Source organism: Mustela nivalis, assembly GCF_964662115.1.
Source record: "Mustela nivalis genome assembly, chromosome: 18".
NCBI lineage: Eukaryota > Metazoa > Chordata > Mammalia > Carnivora > Mustelidae > Mustela > Mustela nivalis.
Genome location: NC_139037.1, coordinates 37,994,528 through 38,014,538, shown reverse-complemented (window position 1 = coordinate 38,014,538; position 20,011 = coordinate 37,994,528). Strand labels below are relative to the sequence as shown.

The following is a 20,011-nucleotide window of genomic DNA, read 5'->3' as shown; positions in this document are numbered from 1 at the left end:
CCCGCCAGGCTCCTGGGTCCTTCCTCTTTGTCCCTCCAGATGCAAGGTGTGGCTCCCCCTTCCTGCTTCCACCAGACACCCAAGTCAGTCCCCTGCCCACACAGAATCACGGAGACCTCAGCTTCCCTGACTTCAGCAATAATCTGGGCTGTGTTCCCGGGGGAGACAGGGATTCTATTTTTAAAAGGCACAGGACAAGCTGAGACGAGAACACGGAACTTCCAATGAAACCTACAGACCCCAGTGACTGTCTTCTGGAATGCTGTGGCTATTGAGCACCTGCCGCGGAGCACGGGCTGCCTTGCTTAGCCCACTCCCTCCCAGAGCCAGCCCTGTGGGTGGGGCCAGGCCCTCCCCTTCCCTCACCAGCCCTGCCCCACCGTGCTCCACCCAGACCCACATCAGCCCTCCCAAGGTCCACTGGCGCGGTGGCCACAGCGCCCTACGAGGCAAGGCCGCCACGCTCCTGCCTCTGTGGAGAGAGTTGGGACCCTCTGAGGCACACAGAGGCCCTCCTGGTGGCCAGGTTCTGATCAAAAGCCGATCCCCGTCCTCACCCCGGAAACCAGCAAAAGTGCCAAGTCCCAGACCCGAACACATGCACTTTGCTCAGGCCCCGCTGGCTCCTGGAGAGCCGGCAGCATAGAATACAAGGCATTACCTTAAGAAATTCAAGTCTGCTCTGGGGCAGGTGGAAGAAGAGGGGCAGAACACACCTCCGCCTTCATGCATTTATTCAGAAGCGTTGACTCCAGTAGCCAAAAGGTAGGACCCAGCGAGGGATGACTGGGAAGACAGACTGTGGTCTGTCCATGCTGTGGAGCACCAGCAGCCTTAGAAAGGAAGGCACTCCTGTCCCAGGGCTCAGCACAGATGAAGCTCGAGGACAATATGTTAAATGAGATACGCCAGACACAAAGGACAAAGACTGCCCGAGTCCACTCCCCAGTAGTCCCTGGGGCACTCAGACTCACAGACAAGTCAAGGGTGTGTTTGCAGGCTGGGGCGAGGGAAGGGCGAGTTACTGATGGACGGGCACAGGGTTCCAGTTCTGCAAGATGAAAGCGTTCGGGGGATGGACGGTGGTGATGGCTCCCAGCAGTGTGAGGGTCGTTAACGCCACGGAACCACACACTTACACACGGTCACGATGTGGATATACCAGAATTTTTTTTGCAAAGTGTTTCCCAAGCCTCCACCACGTGTCAGACACTGTTGGGGGGGCCTGGCCATGTAGCAACAAAGCAAGCAGAGTCCCACAGAGCCTGTGCCGGGGGGTGAACAAGAGATCACAAACAAGCGTGTGGCTGAACGGGAGGAGGGAGCCCACCAGTCAGGAAATAGCCCATCCACGCTTTTCCAGGGGCCTCCGGGTGAAAACAGAGAACAGGGCTTGTCACAGCAAGACTGGTCAAGGGATGCTTCCTATCGCGTGTCACCGAAAGGCCACCTGGAGGAAGCAAAGCTGGAAGTGAGGTCTGGGAGATGACATGCAAACAGCCTGTGACACACAGTGTCCAGAGGCTCTCTCGTGCCTCAGAGAGGACGGACCGGCTCTGTGGGGCTGAGGCCAGAGAGAGAAGGTGTCAGGGGCGATTACGGGCCTCGCCGGCCACGGTTTTATTCCACGTGGAGATTTCTAAACATGGACAGGATGTGGGTGAGTCATTCAAATGACCACTCCAATGCCTGGACTAATGTCACTACTCACCCCACCATCCCCAACAGCCCCGGTTTTTACCAGGAGTTCCCAATCTCTAGGATCCTCATCCCTCAAGGGTTCTGGCATGTTCCATCCAAATCCCCTGAGATGTTGAAGCTACCCAACGTGGCTTCTGAGCCTCCACCAGCCTTGCTTTCCCCGTCCAGGAGCTCAGGTAAGAGAAGCCCCATCCTGGAGGAATGTTTTTCCCTCAGGGGCGCCCTCCTTCTCCGCCACTCATGGCTTCCTTGTCCCGCCGTCTCCTAGAGCCTTGAGGGCTTCTCCAACCAGGGCTTGTATCTCAGAGATTCCTCAACTGCCAACCAAAAAAAGGACAGTCGAGAGCAAAGCCCTTGGTTTTACAAATCTGCAGCAGAAGCTGCGCGGAGGTGACCTGGGGTCTCAGGGCTCCATGTGACGTCCAGGAAAACTTCCACCAGACTCATGGCTGCCCTGACCTACCATGTGAAGCCCCCCACCAACAGTTTTTTGTTTTTTTCTGTCTGCATTTATGAAATAGCTAGTAGGAGATAGGTTGGCGTTTCAGAAAAAGGGGGTCCCTATGCCCCAGGCACACAGAGGTCAGTGAAAAGCCCTTTGCTCCAGAGGTCCTTCAGGACTCAGTGCCCAAGTGGCCCCCAGACTTTGACCAAACCAACCTCCCAATGCCTGATACTAGTTTGGGGCACCATTCTGAAGTTCCTGCCTTGTGGTGAGCTCCATGAAGCTCATCTCCAACCACATCCCTGCCAACCCCTGGGGACTGCCCTCCTAGGTTATCTGCGGCAGCCACAGAATGTGGCCAGCTCAACACGAAAGTGGCTGCAGGCTCGTTTTCCACACTGCTGCCACAGAGCAGAGGTGGTCGACACTCCCCCGACCACAGGACTGCACTATCCTGGCCTCCGACGGGCACATGGCTGGTGAGGCTGCTAGTGCATCCAAGGAACAGGAGGAAGGAAAGAAAGCCGCTCTGAGGTATGAGGGGGATGGGCATTAAAGGGGGAGGAACTGGACATGGAGCCGAGGTTGCCAGCTCCCCAGAGACGGGGTGCCGTGGGTGTTGACGGCAAACTGAGCACATCACGTGAGGGCTTCTTCCCAGAGCTACACGCCCAAGCCCCCTGCCCCGCCTCAGTGCCCGCTCACCCCCTGTGCGTCCTCCCTTCCCCGGCAGAGGAAGGCCTGGCCAGCTCGTAGTGACCCCATTGTGAGTCTGTATTGCCAGGCCCTGCCCTGTGAATGTGGGCTCTTTGGCACGTCGAGGAGGAGTGATGGGAAGGACCGAGTCCTGCCTGGCTCCCGGGCAAGTGCCCTTTGTGCTGGGTGAGAGCTGTTCATTTCATTCTGGGTGAGCTGACCAGCATTCCCTGACCACTTGCTGAATCCGATGCTCTGAGTGGGAGGCATGATAACAATGCTCCTGCCCTCGTGAGGGTTTTTCTTCTACCCCAGAGACACACACAGTTGGCCGAGCTTCAGAACAGAGGCTCCCTGTTTGGGACCCCGGGCCCTCATAAGCCCCAGCATCTTCCAAGAGGACCTTGAGGCCATAGAGGCCTGGGTGTGAGATGTTGGATGACAAGATCCTTCTGCATTTGCCAGCTGGCCCCTCAGCGGCCAGATCTGCCTGAGGCTGAGCTAACATCGGGAGGGAGGACCCCCTTAGCAACATTCTGAAGTTCTGGGAAAGAGGGCGGGGCTGGCTCAGAACCCCATTTCTCTTCCTGCAAGGAAACTCCAGGGTCACAATGCTTGGCGGGGAATAAACAAGCCTGCATAATAGTTGGTAATAATAGTACCATAGTCCCATCACGCTGCCCACCATACCCACCCTTACCCACACAACATATCCCAACCCACATATCTTCATAGACACACACTGATGCACTTCCCAACACACGCAACCACACCAGACACACAACACACACATCCATTACCAACGTGTGTCAACACTCAACTATGCACACCCCCAACCACACACCCACACCAACATATGCTCAGACTCCAAACTACATCCCAATGTACATGCCAGTACCCACGTACACCTGCTGATAGTCACATCCCAACCCCTGTCTCCCATATACACATCAGCACACACACCGACGTAGGCACCCCTGCCTGTCGACCACTACATCCACAGCCCAGGACACCCAGCCTACACTTAAACACACACACACATTACGCTCACAGCAACACACACCCCCTCAGCAACCTACAACCAAAAACTAAGGCATTTCCAGACAAGCACATGGCAACGCCAACCCAGGACATGACCACCTTCCCAGCAGCACCCACGGCAGACATTCAGGTACATGAGCCCCCCTCACAAAGGCACAGGGTCCCAATGAAGCCTCCGTTCCCAGCCGCTCTGGGCAGTGTGAACCCGCTTACACTCCCCTCCCCACCCAGGACAGCCGACTCGGCCCCCAGATGAGCCTGGGCCCTTTCCCAGGAGCACCCCAGTGCGTGCAGGGCAGAGCGGCGGCTCCCAGCATTCTCCAAGGCACTGGCCCGGGTGAAGTGGCCACTTGGTTCAGCCTTTGGTGCCATGACGCACGACAACAAAGAATTCCACATCCCCTCCTCTGAAAGGCTTCCCAGATGAGAATTCTGTCCTCCTAATTTACACCTCAGAGGGGGGAGGATTAGAGACCCCCCTTCTCTTTCTCTTCATCTGCCAGTGGGGGATTTCCCCCTCTTCTCCCCACAGAGAGGAGCGGGTCTGGAGAGAGCCCACTTCTCGGTGGAGATCTGTGGGTCCGCTCACTAGGCAACGCCGGCGCAGGCCAGCAGTGGGCCTCTGCCTGCACTCTCTGTCCTGTTCTGTGTGCCCCCACCCATGCCCCCTTCCCGTGCCAGCCTGCAAAGCAGGGCGTGTAAATGATGCTGGCAGAGCAGCTTAGTGTTTGGAAGGATAGGGGAAACTGAGACCCAGGCAAGCTCCCACAGGCCAAGAACCAGATCTGCTAAGTCCGAACTGGGTCCCCATCACCAGGCCATGTTACTGGGGCCTCATTCTCCCCACCATGGGTCGCTAGGGGCACCCTGAGGACATGTTCTGAAGAAACAGGTGACCTGTGGTGCGTATGACCTTGATAAGGGGGGAAGGAGCAGGATAATTGGAAGCCAGAGGCTTAGGGATGATTTTAAGTGTCCATGTAGAGCTTGGGGTGGGCCCCTGGTCACTCCTGGGCAGGGCTGAGCCAGCGCTGGGCCAGAAGGAAAAAGTCAAGTCTGTGTTCCCTAGAGCCTGATTTAACTAGAGCTAGAGATGGGGCAGGCGAGCAGGACCTCTTCCATCCACACCATTCATTCCATGTTCAGACCCAACAGAGGAATTAAAGGGCAAGGGTCAGACAGAGGTGGGCTTCAATCCCAGGTCCCCCACTTGGCCCTTTCTTAACTCTATGGAGCCTCCCCTTGCCTCAGTTTACTCTTTGGATAGCATGCTCTCCCCGGCCAGACCACGGGCTCTGGGAGGGCCAGGTCCTGGCTGTACCTTCCATGGAACACTTGGAAACCACGGGCCAGGGTTGGTGTAAATCTCCTTCTGTTCAGCCAAAGAGTGGGGATAGTGAGGCCCGGCCCTTTTCGGGGCGGGGTGGGGGGCGGGGAGCAGTCAGCAGGCACCTGCCGTTTCCTCTCCCAGCCTGTCCTCTCAGACCTAAGACATGGGCGCATTTTTGCATGATCACCTTGTCTCTACCTGCAGAGTGGGCAGCAGAGGTGGAAGTTGTGGGAGGAAAGGACCAGGCTGCTCCCTTTCCTCTGGGAAAGCCACTCCGTGCCAGGACCCGTGCAGGCAACCAAGCTGCTCTGTGCTCTCCCTGCTCCCTCTGCTCCCTCTGCTGTAGGTGCCGCCCCCCAAAGCCACGCCGCCTTCTCCTCTGCAGCAAGAAATCTCACCTTTACTTCCTTACCGGCCCGTCCTCCTGCTACTGGTGTGCCCGGGAACCAGGCCTGGGCACACAGGGGACATACAGGAAGACATGCCGGCGACATATAGGAAGACTCTGGGGGGCAGCGGTCTTCGTTGCCAGGCTCAGACGAAGGTCCATAGTACAAGAAGAGAAGAAACAGAAACAGGCACCTGCAGACAAGCACCAATGAACTGTTCCCCTGCCCAGCGCGGTCCTATCCCAGAAAGTCCTGGGCGAAGGGGCAAGGTAGCCTTGGACAGGCCTTTAGCCACCTGGCTAAAGGTAAAGCCTGGGAGGCCAGGACCTGTCTCTAGATGTCCCAAACAAGACGACAAACGCTTCCACTGCTGGCAGGACCTCAGAGATGTGACATTTTGGACAGTTGTGCTGCTCAGGCTCTAGGCTTCCTTTCATCTGAATCTCTATGGGAAAAACTTGTCTTTCCCATTCACAGCTACTGGCCTGGATGAGATCCCCCATCCCCCACCCAGAGGTGAGTCCTGCTTGACATAAGCAGGGGCATCCCAGTCCCCTGGCCACAGGGACTGATTCAGAAATGGGCATAATAATGCACTAAGATGTAACAAAATGCAAGGGGATAGTTGCTGGGCCTCCAGAGGAGAGTGCTCCTTTGAGAGGTGGTATGGGGATGTGAGGTCTCAGCTGCGGCAGCCTTTTTGCCACTAGGAGGAGAGGAAATCCTGGGAACACCATCGCCTAAGTCTGCATCACAGACTAGTCCCCAGATCTTTCAGTGACTTGAACCACTGGATCTCTGTAGATATAGTTGTAAAGACAGTTTGAATTGGGATTATTTTGTGGCAACAAAATATGTGAGGCAATTGGACAGAGAAAGGATCACTGGTCAGCGTTCTGTGAGAAGGAAGGGAGTTGCCTTCCCAGGACAGTATCAGAAGGGCCCCAATCATCCTCCAGTGGAAATGGTGGGACAAACCCAACTAATGTCACTGCTTTACTCAGGACCCTCGCAAATGCCAGCTAGAGCCTATGAAACTAAATCATTGAGGCGGGCCCTTCGGTGCCGTGTGACCTCCAGCACAAGCCACTGGCCAAGTTTCTCATTTTTTACCGACTTATCTTTGTACTGCATAGTGCAGGAAGAATCCTAATAACAGGCCACTTTAGTGAGCACGTCCTTGTGCCAGGGACTGTGCTAAGCTTTTCATGGAAAGAAACACGCAGCACGGACACTGAGGCACAGAGAGGCTGAGGGGCCCTCGCCAAGCCACACAGCTCCTAAGGGCCAGCCCCAAAGCCCTCTGCTGTGCCCACAGGGAGGAGTGGAAAAGCGAGCCTTCGGCTGGCCGCACTGGGTGATGGACCCTGGCAGTGTCCTCCCAGCAGCAGCACTGACTATCTCCATGGCCTGTAGGCTCTCAGACAGGGATAGCAAGTGAGAAGGCACCTGGCTGGAAGGGAAATAAATGAGGGTCTCACCAGCCCCCCCCCCCCGGGTCCTGCAGGCATGATGTGGCCTCCGCCTCTGCTCAAGGCGCAGACACAAATAACAACAAGAAATCCACCAAATCCTCAGACTGTGAACTTCTTTCAACTTAGGGAACCGTGGCTGAGATGGTTGAAAGTTACCTTTGGGTCATGGAAAGGTTTGGGAAGGGGTGGGAGACCACAGGAGGGGACAGAGGAGATGAGGGGAGCCTCAGAGCCTTCTAGACTTCCCCACTCCGCTCTACTCCAGCCATGTGCATGAAAAACCCCGGGCTCAGGGAAGAGGAGTGAGCTGCTCACATAGTCCAACTATTGGTTGAAAGCTGAAGATGTGGGGGCGAGTGGGGGGCAGGTGCCGCTGAAGTGTGTGTGGTCTGCTCTGAGCCCTTTCTTAAACATTAGAAGATACAATTGTCTCTGGGTTAATAGCCAGGCTTATGAGGTTTTATTTCACAGAAAATAAAGGGGTGCTGAGGTCTGATGTGTACTAGGGAAAATTATTTCCCCCAATATCACAGTAGCTCTGTGTTCATGTCCCAATACCCAACCAGAAAAACGGCTCTGTCTACACTGCCCATGATTCTATACTCATGCTGCCGAGGGTGAGCATTTGGGTATATGAGGGGATAGAGCCCCCCACATGACTCACCTGATCTGGGTGGGGAAGGAGTGGGCAGTTCTGAAGTCAGGTGAGTTGGGAGGCCTCAGGCCACCTGACACTTGACTCGGGCCAGTCACCTACAGCACATGGAGCCCTACCTTGCTCCCCTGCTGCTCCCTTCCCTGCTCTGGGCCACCTGGGGAGTGCAGGGGGCTTCCCAAGAGCCCTGCAGCAAAGCTAGAAAACCCTCCAGTTCTCTTCCTGACTCTTCCCTGCCCCGGGTTGGGGTGGGGAGGGGAGGTCTTCCTCACAAGCGACCCCTGGACTTCCCTACAGGGCCTCTTCTGCAGCAAGAAATTGATTCCAACTCTAGCTCACAGCAACACCCTAGGGGCTGAGCTGGGGCATCTGTTTCCCCTAAAAGGCCTTGGATCAGCCAGATCCTGGAGAGGGGAAGCGTGGCCTGCCAAAGGACTCACTTAGGTGACAAAGGAGGTCCCTTCACCCTCCTGGGTCCCTCGGGAGCAAATGTGGGCTCCCAGGTGAATCGGTGCTCCCCCAGGCTGGGGAGTGAGGCCCCGCGTGGATCTGTCTCCCTCTGCTTAATGACATGCCCTGAGCACTCGGGGTCTGCACCTCTGGATACCCAGGTATGTCCCTACTCACCTTTGCATCCCTAGGACCTGGCACATTGCTCGGTTCAGAACCCACTGCATAAGTATTTTGTCCTTGAATGAAAGAATGAATGAATGAATGAATGAACGCACGAACGCATGAACCAATGAGTATTTGATGCACAGAGAAGCCGGAGAGAAGCCTGATGACTAGCCTCAGGGAGACCGATCTCAGCAGAACCCTGGGAGGAACATTTTCCCGGTTAAAAACTACAGGAAGAGATGGCCTCAGGAGGTAGCGCCTCCGTAATACACACCTGCAGCCCCAGGGTGGCCCCCCTGCGACCAGGGAGTCCGCTCCGGGGAGCTTCCCTCAGAAAATAATTGTGCAGAGGATCAGAAAGATTGGGGGCAGGAAAAACAGAATGGAAGCAGGTCCTAGGACGCTCTGCAAGGAGGAGACTGCCTCAACCATTTTTCAGATGTCAATTTTTTTTTTCTTTGCTTCTCTACATTTCTAATATTTTCTCAAAGAACATATTACTTGTGTGAAGCTTTAAAAAAAAAAAAAAAAGCACAGCTATTGTGTTGAACAGGAGTCTGCCAAGGGAAGCTCAAGGGCCGAATCCACCTGTTACTCGATTTTGTAAATAAAGTCTTATTGGAAGACTATTACACACTTCCATTGAGGACAGAGGTGAGGAGTTCAAACAGAGACCATGTGGCCGGCAGCACCTAAAGTATTTAATAAATATAAGTTTGCTGACCCTTGTGTAGAATATTCAAGCATATACCAACAATAAACGGTATATGTTTAAGTAAAAACTATAGCATACAGAATTATGTGCTGTTTGATCTTCTCTGGCTAAATTCATCTCTCCGGTCCACGGGGGGACTGGAAAAGGATGTGCTAATTATCTCCGAGGGGTGGTGAGCATGCATATTTAAAAGTTATTTTTATTTTTATTTATTCGTATTTTCTAAATGCCCAAGACGAATAAAATGACAAAAATGTCATTGGCTGACAGCAATAACAACAAAGAAGTCAGGAAGCATCCCTCTTGGCGGATGCCAAGTGAAAAGGGTTTGAAGGTCACCTGTAAGGGATTTTTTTGGAGGGGGTCAGGCCCTAGCTGAGATGGGGCCCAACCCTGCCAGCCTGTCTCCCGTAATAGCAATTATTTTATGTCAGACCACAGCTTTGCTAAGGGATCACTTCGATTTTTCAGGGCAAATTACTTTAAAAAAAAATTAAAACACCTATTTTAGCAACAAATTCAACAGAACATATTTAGCAGCGAAGAGACACACGAATCTGTCTCGGTCTTCAAGGAAACAACCGCTGCATACATTTCGTGTTGAACTAAACTAAACATAAGCAAGCTGGAAATATTCCAAAATGCCTCTCAAGATGATTGAAGACAACGAGGGTGTCCAAAAAGCACGGATGACAATCACCCAGTCGAGTTTCGGGGCATTACTTTAATGAGAAGAGAGCTTCGTGGTGGGGTCCTGTTTCATCGCACATCCAATGGCTTTGGAGCTGAGGTCAGACAAGAAGACAAAACTGGTGGCCACCCAAATTCCAGTCCAACAATCCTGCTTCCACCAGAGAAAGACTGGATTCCTCTGTAGAATGTTCTGGACCCAAGGCCCAGGGTAAAACATAGGAAAGTTTCCCAAAGGCGTACCCCACCTCCCAGGAGAAGCTGAAAACGGACCCCAGTCTTTCCAAGCAAGAGACCAGGTATTGAGAGCCAAGCCCACCCGCCACCCGTGTCCTCCTACCAGCAGCTGGCGGGCCACCCCGCCCCCACCGTGGTGTAGTGGGCAACCCAGCCAAGGAGTCAGCTTGTGCTGTGCCTCACGCTTCTCTCCGACACATGTCACGTGTCCCACAAAATCCCAAGGCTCATGGCAACAAGGAGATGGGTCCCCTAAAAAGCTAGGCCCTGAACCCCTTTCCCTTGGCGGGAGAAGAAAACAAAACTGATCCCATGAATCCCACCGGCGTACAGCACGACTCCCTTTGTGCCTCGGCCCACCCATCAGGTAGCTGTCGGGAGTGTTCAGACACGCATTGTTTTGGGGCTCAGCCGCTGTTTTTGAAGATGTGGATCAGGGAAAGGATGGTGGCAAATCTCTGTGCTTAGCTGGGCCCTGTTTGTCCCAAGCCAAGCCTCGGGTTCTCAGTCCCGTCTCCCCAGCAGAGCTGAGAAGCACAACATTCGTTTCTTATGTTCAATGAACAAGGCCTGTTATTACAGGGTGGTATCAGTAACTAACCAGAACCGCCTTGGCCCGCTCCACACCTTTGTACGCACGACATACCAGGACTCAGGTGAAAACACTAAGCGGAACGCAATACAACACACATAAATGGAAACACCACCCCAGGAAATCGAGTGCACTCCCGACAAAGAAAAGCTAAACCAGATCCGGCTCAGGGCTTGAGTGCAGAGAGGCCCGCCTGGCGGACAGAACAGCCACGAGCCTGCGGAGAGGACCTGGGTCTGCCATGCGGCTTCCAGAGGACCGCGCGGCCCCTGTGCCCTGCTCAGGTGCCTCCATGTTCAGGTTCTGCCTGAGAAGAAGGGGAAAAAAAAAAAAAAAAAAAAAAAAGCCCCAAAGCTCTGCCCAAGTCCCGCTCCCCTGAGCTCTTCTGGGAGGGTCCACGGCTTTCTGAGAAGGGCTTTCCAGATGGCGCCTGGCGGCAGCAGTGCCAAACTCCACAGCTTAAGTAAATGTTGCTGTAGCCCCGTCCTGCCAGGAAGAGGCAAGGGGGACCCAAGGCTCCTTTCAGCTGCTGCGAAGCTCACTTCCTGGGGAGAACAGAGAGCCCCCCACCACCTGCCCTGCACCCTGCTGCAGAGCCCCGTTTCCTCTCTGCACCCCCTCCTCCTCCCTCAGCGGGCCTGCCTCCTCTGCAAAAGTGCAGGGAGCCGTCAGATGCTGACTGAGGACAGGGAGGCATAGGGAGGCGACAAACCCAGAAAGGCAGTAAGCGAGCCCAAGGGGAGCAGATGGCAAAGGTCCCAGCCCAGTCATCACGAATTTGGGATGTCTGCACAAATCCAATCTCCTGATCTCTGCAGGTGTTTCTCCACCCCTACCATCAAGGCCCCAAAGCAGTCCGGCAGTTAAAGGAGTCAGCTGCTCACTCCCGCTCTGACCTCCCAGGCTCAGAACTCAGCAGAGCGCTCCCAACACGGATGTTTCCCCAGGATTCCCTCTGCCCTCCCTCTCAGGAGCTCCACGCATCCCAGTGGTCTCCCTCTTGAGCCCAGTGCCATCTTGAGACCCAGTAAAATGGGAGACTGGATGAAGCTTGCCCCTGACTCCACCCTCCCGAGATATCAGGGCCCCCTTCCAGAATCTTCTCTCCAAGGAGTGTGGACACAGGAAATGGCTGAGATGGAAAGCAAGGTGGCTCCTAGAATCTCATGCCCCCTGCCTGCTTCTGGCCACGCGTGGCCGTCTCTAAGTCACACTGCCCGTCCCAGCCCCAACACATCCAAGGTGGTGGCCAGAACCCAAGCCTGGAACCTCCCCGTTCCAATCAATGGGAATCGCGCGGCTAATGCTTCACGCTCTATTTTGAAAGCCGCCTGCTTAGTTCTTTGCCTTGTTATAACCTGTCCTCGGTGAATCTGTTTTTCTTATTACCATCAAATTTAGAATTAAATCAATGCACACGTTCCTCAAGTTAACATGCGTTACAGAAGAGACGCCCAGTGAGCACCCTGGACCTCTCGGAGCGCTGGGCGGAAACGCAGCACCCCGTGGAGTCCTCGGGCCGTGGGGGGAGCCCGGGCCCGCGGTGCCCATCATGAGGACGGGCAAGTTGAGGTGGTGAGCTGCCAACAGGGGAGAGCCCTGAGGGACCCTGGGGCCAGGAGTCAGATCCTCCCACACAAAACGGTGTCCGTCCTGGGAATCGACCCGATCGTTGAAGAGGCTTTGCTTCCGGGATTTTATGTCACACATCTTTTATATCACACTCCCAATGTGAAGATTTTTTAGAGCCAGTGCAATTTCTCTCTTTCTGAAATGCTAAGTGACAGCGCCATCGGGCAGCCCTGTGGAAGTGGGATTTATAGCTCCGTGCATGGGGCGGTGAGAGAGGCAGGAAAAGCCCCAGAGTGGGACCGAGTGTCCCCACAGCATTGCTCCTGGACACAAGATACTCAAAGTGCACGCAGTGAAGGGGAAACATAGATCAGGAGGAGAATCGTCTGAATCCCTGTCCCTGCTCAGTGCCCAGACCCAGCGGAAAGGTGAGGGACCAGAGGGAGACCACCCGGTCCTCTGACCTCCAGCCCTCCGACCTCCGGCCCCTCCGACACCTGCCAGGAGTCAGCCCAAGTCTGGCTGGCGTATCAACCCAGGCAGGGGGCCACTGCGCGCGCAGGAAGGGCCCCCAGCGTCCGCCCGGGGACAGCTTCGGCACAGGCAGCCGAGCCTCCGTAAATCTCCACCAACACGGCGGCCGCCCCGCACACGCTTCCACATCGGGGATGGAAGGGCTGCATATGGCGCTCAGTTTTAACAGCTGAGCTTTAAAAAAGTGCAGCTTTTCATCTCACTGAACCAGCTCCCAAATTAGGGGGTGGGCGAGGGAGGGGAGCAGGAGAAAAAGGAAGCTGGAAAGGGCAGGGGGCGCCTTCCACATTAAATTTGATTTTACAAGGCATTTCAGACGATTATCTGCTCCAAAGTTCCCTCTGGAAAATGACATAATGTTCTCTGTTTGTCATCCTCAAGTTTGCTAATTTCAAGAAAGTCATTCCATCTTTGAAAAGGGGCTTATTTTTCTTTTCTTCCTTTTTTCTGTTTTTAATAAAAAATGAAGGCATCGATCTAGGAGGGATCACTCACACGCCTCAGACTGGGTTAACAATTTTTAAGTAAATTTGTAAATGGGATTATTGTTTTCCAAAGTTCTAAGCTCAGCGAAGAGATTAGTTGCCACAATGCCCACGGGGCGTCCCTGGTCCTTTGAATTCCCTGCCTGCAGGCTGAAGGTGCTTGGCGAGGAACCCGAGGAAGAAGCCTGATAGGGCAGTTTTCCTGGAATTGCCTGGAAACTTTTACTTTCTCTTTCCTCTGCTGATAATGACTGTCTTCGGCTCTGCAGCCAGCAACCCTCTTCCCCCTCCCAGCCCCCTGTTGCTGCACGCCATCCCCGAGCTCCAGTATAAAGTTTGGCTTTTGCAGCAGGAAGCAGCTGGGCCAAGCAACCAGCGAATGATAATGACCTCAGAAATCTGCTGTTCGCTCGGCAACAATAGGGTGCTCAGTCTACTGGAAAATTGTGTTCATCAGCTAACTCTGCTCAGTTACTAATTGACATTGCCAAATATTTTAAGAACAATTGGAATGCACAAGCAAAAAAAAAAAAAAAAAATGAAGATCTTAATCCTCAGACTTAAATTTTTTCTTTTTCTTTTTCTCCACCCCCCCTTCTTTGGGGTGCCCAGATTTGTTGGTGGAGCAGGCAGTGGTTATCGCGGGTGGGGGCAGGGAGGAGGAACCACATCAGAAAAGGAGGTGGAAAAGAAAGAAAATCTATCATATCACTAGACGCCCGATGTAAGTGCAAGGGAGCCCAGGATAAAGGCCTTTGATGCCTTGGTCAATGGACGTATGCAGGATTGGAGACCCAGCATTTCAGGAATGCAGCTCAGGCAACAAAAGAAGACCCCACAAGGCTTCCAGCCCAGCTGATCAAATAAGCCTTGACCATCTCAAAATATTATACCAGAAGTAGTAGGGGTTAACGCTGTTTTCATCTTTGCATCTCTCCCTGGCTTTCCATTGATCACGTAACTTAGCCGACTTTATTTAATGAACAGAGGGTCAACGCATTCAATTACCCCCTTCCCACCGTCAACACTTCAATTAGCCCCTCTCCAAAATTATGGGGAATGCAGAAGGTAAGTACCCTGTTGGATATAATGAACAGTATCGTTTCTTAGTACATTAAGTTTTAATTATTCTGAGCGTGATTTCCAAGGCAAAACCTAAAGAAACAGAACTTTGGTCGTCTTCTGGCTCAGAGTAAAGCTCCGATCTGAGCACAGTCTCCATCGAGGTTTTGGGGAGAGATGCAGAGATTAATGCCATCGGAGCGTTTGCACACGAGCCAGAAAATGAGGGAGCGTCAAAACAGCCACCCCGCTTTCTAAATGTCATAAAAGAGTAAAATTTATAAGCTGCTGCTTTCCAAATAGTTTCCCTTTCCGTCGTCCATGGAGGCAGAAATGGCATCTCCGATGGTGTAAAATTATCGGGAAGTCAAATTGACAACAAACAACAAACAACAACAACAAAAATAAAACAAAGGGGAAAGATGGGGAAGTGACCCATGTGACTGGTTTTGTCCATTTTCTGTTAGAAAATATGACTTCTCAATTTGTCAAAGGTCCTAGTTTTCGCAGTTGATCTTAAGCTCCGTTCTCAGCAGTCTGGAGAGCCAAAGAACAAACACATTTTCTGGTTCACTGGAATCACTTTCACATGTTCACTGATTCAAACATTCTTTTGCTCACATAACAAACAGCTGCATCCCACATTAGCCTAGCCAGTGACAGTCGCCCATCTCGGCAGTAACTGTTTGATTGCAAACTTGACCCCTTCTTCATCTCGGTCTGAGCAAGACATTTTTAAACAGCCACTCCGTTCCCAATCCTCCTTTGCAAAGAATTACATCAGATAACAAAGGACGTCTCTGCCACTCATTGTAAGCCTTCTTCTGGAGATCTGTTCTAAGAGGCTCTCTGTAAAAAGGTTTTTTATGATGAATTCAGAACTACTATCATGTTAAGAGCAGCGATTTATAAAGAAGAATTCACTGGTTAAGATCTGAAAAAATAGTTTCTCAGGCCCTACTGACCCAGTTTTCAACAAAAAAAGAATCAAGTGATGCAAATTAAGTTTTGCGACATTGTTATGCAGTCTGAGAAATTTGTAAAACCGTGTTTTGCGGTTATTTCTTAATAAAAGCCTTAATAAGTACTCCTTTCTTTACTTAAGGGCTTAAAGATTTTTTTTTCCCCCTTCACCTTGCAGGTTTCTCTCTAACAGGTAATAAGAAAAATGCCTATTGTGTCAAGATTTTTATGTAAATGCTTATTTTAATCGCACTTTGTACAAGTCATACTTGTTAGAAATCAGAGGGAAGACTAACCAGATTTGGTGAAGGGTCCTAATCCCAGGAAAACCTGAATGCCCCAGGCGTGCGGCTGATTTGGCCTGCCTATTGGTATGCCATCAATTTTCCTACTTAGTCGGAAAATTATGAAAGGGTCTAATTTGAATATGAAGAAAACAAAGAAGTCAACCAGAAAGGAAAGAATCGGTATTCACAATTGTAAAATACTTCAATGAGGGAAATAAAAGTGAGAAGATAACCACAACTCAAGAATAATTCTCCTTTGAGTTGTAAGCCCGGTTGGTTCTTTTAAGCAAAATGGGTTTTTTCAACCGAGTAGGGACAGATATGGAAACTACAGAGATAGAATAGCACGAGGCTATCACTTGGCCAGAAGGTGGGAAAAACATGGTAAACACGTCATTAATAAAGCCGAACATTTGGTGCCGGAAGATTCTGCAGAGACCTTTTCGTTTCAGCAGGTCTGGGAGAGGGATGAAAATCTGTCAATGTTAACTCCACATCACTCCAAAAACTTAGGGGAGCCAGTCTGCCCTCTGCTTTCTGCCCCCTTAAAGGCCCCGGATCCAGAAACAGTGAGACGACGCTCCCCAGAACGCGGGCCCTCTCCCTAGGAGGGTGGAAAGCCTCCTTCTTGATGGGGGCCCGCCTGGCACTTGGCTGCCTCGGCATGAGATATCCGGTTTTTTTTTCTGGAGTTCCTGCTGTCAGGCTGGGAAACTCGCACACCCTTCCCTGGCACCTTGTACATTCCGTGCAGCAGTCACTCGGCGCGCCGGGGGCCTCACCCCTCCGCGCTCCTCGAGGTCCTGGTCAGACTTTGCCTGGGGGCCCCTCCGGAAATAAATTGCAAGGGAGCCCAGGACTCCAGGAGTAGACAGTGTGTTTCATGGGTATTTAAACAGCAGCATTAAGAGCTATCGGAATCTCTGGAATGTGCAGCTCAGATTTATGTGCGTTAACCATTCTTTACTGGTTTGTAACAAGCCCGCAGACTCACACTTTATTTTAATACTAATTTTGTCCTGCAAGAACAGGGGGTGGGGTGTGTGTGGGGGGGGATGCTGAAGCGTGACAATGACAGCAAAACTCAAGTGACATCTACTTACTAACTACAGCAGCCAAATGCTCCCGATACAGAAATATTTATCGGAACCCAGAAGGGAAAAAAGGAAAAAGAAAGAAAAAAAACTTCACCAAAACGACCCTCGACGGTGTGCCGCCACGCCTTTAACAGTGGGCAACGCGGTGCCTTGAGGTGCCTCAAACTGTCTTTCATTTTCTAGACTTAATGGCTGATTGCAGAAATCAATGTTGCCATTAGTAACAGGGTATTTGTTATGGCGTGATTTCCTCTGTTGTTAGGCTGCAGAATGATTACAGTATTAGCGAGATGCTTTCTTTATAAAAGGCTAGAGATATAACTTTCAATTTACCATCCATTAGAAAGGGACTTTGAAAATACAGAGGCAGGCAACAAGCTTACCTGCTGTTAGGTAGCGATTTTAATTTAGCTGTCTTAGGCTAGTGGGCTTTTGTTGTTGTTGTTGTTTGGGGGGCCTTTTTTTTTTTTTCTTTCCCCCAAACCGGGCCAGGAAGCTTCAGCGTTTCACAGACATTTTGATGACAGATTTTCTGCTTTGCTATTTTAGACCCCAAAGCTGTATCGCCCGTGTAACACAGTACAATTTAAGACACGCCGTCGTGCATCTGTGTTTCAAACCTCTGTGTTTTTCCAGACCATCAGAGGTGAGTGGTGTGGTTCTTCAGGCTACAGGGGCCTGACAGGTGAGCCACGCTGGAATTTTGGAAGGGGATGGGAGACAGGTTTGGCCTGGGGAGGGAGATTGGGGTGCCCGAGTGAGACAACTGTGGGAACACACTCAGGGAGAAAGACTGTGAGGGTCTGAACTTACACCTTCACATCCGTGGATGGAGCTAAGACGCCAGCTCCCAGGTTCCAGAGACGAGGTGATGACGGATTGGGGGTAGGGGGTGGGACAGAAAACAGGGCTGGGCAGCCCACTGTTGGCGCAGGCCAGGCTCTGCCTGTTGGCTAGCATACCAGCTGGCCATGTCTACCACACAGGAGGACCAGCTCTCCTTCTGGGCAACCAGTGTTCAAGGGAAGACCAACGACTCGAAATGCTAGCCTGCCCTTGAGGCAGGGCAGAAAGGCAAGGTCCGCAGAGGCCAGCAAGCCACAGGGAGCTCAGGGCTGGCTTGGAAGAGCAGCGAAGGCCCTTCCCCTCCCCGAGGCCTGCGTGCAGCCAGGGCCCTCAGACGGGGTGGGCCCCCTGCACCAGCCGCTCGTCCCCCATCTTCCCTGGCAGCCTACCTGAGGAGGACGGCGAGGAGGGGTGTGGGCTGTCCTCCTGGGCACTCCCCGTCTGGGAGAGCCCGCCGCCGGCCCCGCTCTCCTCGGTGACGTTGGAGGAGCCCGGCGTGGTGGAGCGGCTCACGGACTGGGACTCCTGGTCACTGCCTGAGCCGCGCCGCTCGTCCAGACCCACGTGCAGCCCGTCCTCGTCGCCCTTGCGGTCCCGCTTGTGGACGCGGGAGTGCACGACCACCTGATGGTAGGTGCGGAACACCCGGCCGCAGTCGGGGCACTCCGTGGGCTTCTCCTTCATGCTCCCGGGCCCCTGCAGGTTATAGTCGAGCGCCTGGTTCAGCCCGTGCGACAAAAAATCCCGACTGCCTTCTAGAGGGTCGAGCTTATTTGGCAGGTCTCTCTGATTGCCCACTTTAGTGCTGTGAACCAAATCAGCAGGCATTTTCTGCTTGGAGCCATCTGCTCCCACTAACACGTACTCCCGCTTCTCCTTATCGAACATCACTCCGGCGTTTGCCAAAGTGTCTTCGTGGTTGCGTTGTAGCTGATGATCTTTAGACAAGAAACCATGTTCCATGGCCATGCCCCTGGCCATGAGCTGCCAAGCCTGGTAGCTGTTCACGGGGTCCATCTCGGCCGCTTTGGCAGCCGCCTGCAGCCGCTCGATGCAGCTGGACTTGAGTGGCGGCACAAGGTTGAGGCACCCCAGGAGGGAGTGCTTGTCGCCCTCGGGGACCCCGTGGGCCATGCCAGAGATGGGAGACAGCAGCTTGCCCAGGACCTCCCGCTCCTTCATGGGCAGCTCCCCTTTGCCATAGAGCTGGCTGGGCTCGCTCAGGCTGGCCTTGTCCGGGGCCATGAAGCCGCTCTGAAGGCAGGACAGGTACCTGGAGTACAGGTTGGCGTGGGCCTCCTGGGACATGCCACCCATGGGCACGGGCACCTCCGGGTCGCTGGGGGACTTGCTCTTCACCGACAGCTTGTTGAGGTGGACCTTCATGTGGTTCTTGAGGAACCAGGGCTCTTTGAAGCGGCGGCCGCAGATCTGACAGCAGTGCTCAAAGGAGTCTTTGTGCTTCCGCATGTGGCCCTTGAGGAACCAGGCCTGGCTGAACACCTGGCCGCACACCTCGCAGCGGAACTCGTTGGCCGCCTGCTCCCCGCCGCCGTTGGGGCCCTGGCCCTGCGCCGACTCGGCGGTGATGTGGGCCTTCTCCACGTGGCTGATGAGCTCCTCCTCCTGCGAGGCGGCGAAGTCGCACAGCGTGCACTTGTAGGGCTTGTGCAGGATGCGGATGTGGCGGTCCAGCTCCTCGCGCTTCTTGAACTTGCCCTTGCAGAACGTGCAGCGGAAGCCGGCGGCCGGGACCACGGCGTCCTCCTGGATGCTGGCCGGCTTGGGCGAGGGCACCGGGTTGGCCGCGTCGGGCACGCTGTGGTTGGCGGGCAGGGCCAGGTTGCAGGTGGCCAGTGGGGCGGGCTGCGCGTGCGGCAGCGGCTTCAGGTCCGGCCGTGGCTGCAGCAGGCTGCTCTTCATCTGCTTGTCCCGCAGGATGGCCCGCTCCTCCAGCTCGTGCAGCAGGCGGTTCTCCTCGCGCACCCGCCCGCGCCCCTTCCCCAGGTTGCCCAGCTTGTGGGTCCTCAGGTGGATCTTGAGGTTGCCCTTCTGCGCCGCCCGGTGGTCGCAGTAGGGACACTTGAAGGGCTTCTCGCCGGTGTGAGTGCGCATGTGCAGGGAGAGGATGCTGTTGAAGCGGAAACGCTTGCCGCACAGCGGGCACGGGTACTTGCGGTTTTTGCGGGCGTCGTCCTCGATGTCGCTCATCTGGGACATGATGCCCAGGTTCTGCCCGTTGAGGAACTGCTGCAGGTCCACCCGCCCGTTGAGGCTGGTGTCGACGTCCCGGCCCAGCTGGTTGGCCAGGAGCGCCATCTGACTGCCCATGGGCTGGCCGCTCAGGGGCACGTGCGCCTTCTCGTCGAGGGGCGCGGGGGTCTTCTCTTCTGGGTTGGGCCGGGGATGCAGCTCGGGGAAGGCATGGCTGAGCTGGGAGGTGATCTGGTGCAACTTCTGACTCATGGCATACTGGCCGTTGAGGACAGGGCCGCTCAGGTGGGGCTCAGCTTCCGGGGCCGCCGAGGACACTCCAAGGCACAGACTGGCTTCTTCCATCCCTGAAAATAAAGCGAGAGTT

General features: G+C 53.8%; 1 protein-coding gene across 13 annotated transcripts in view; it reads right to left on the bottom strand.

The window, feature by feature from the left end:
* Nucleotides 1-20,011, bottom strand: part of ZNF536 (zinc finger protein 536) — a 423,689-nt gene that overhangs the window by 211,774 nt on the left and 191,904 nt on the right. For all 13 annotated transcript variants that reach the window (XM_082711302.1, XM_082711297.1, XM_082711306.1 and 10 more), the window contains one exon: nt 17,820-19,991. In XM_082711302.1, the coding sequence (XP_082567428.1) occupies nt 17,820-19,989 (2,170 nt within the window). In that variant the 5' untranslated portion in view covers nt 19,990-19,991. The remainder of the gene's footprint in view (nt 1-17,819; nt 19,992-20,011) is intronic.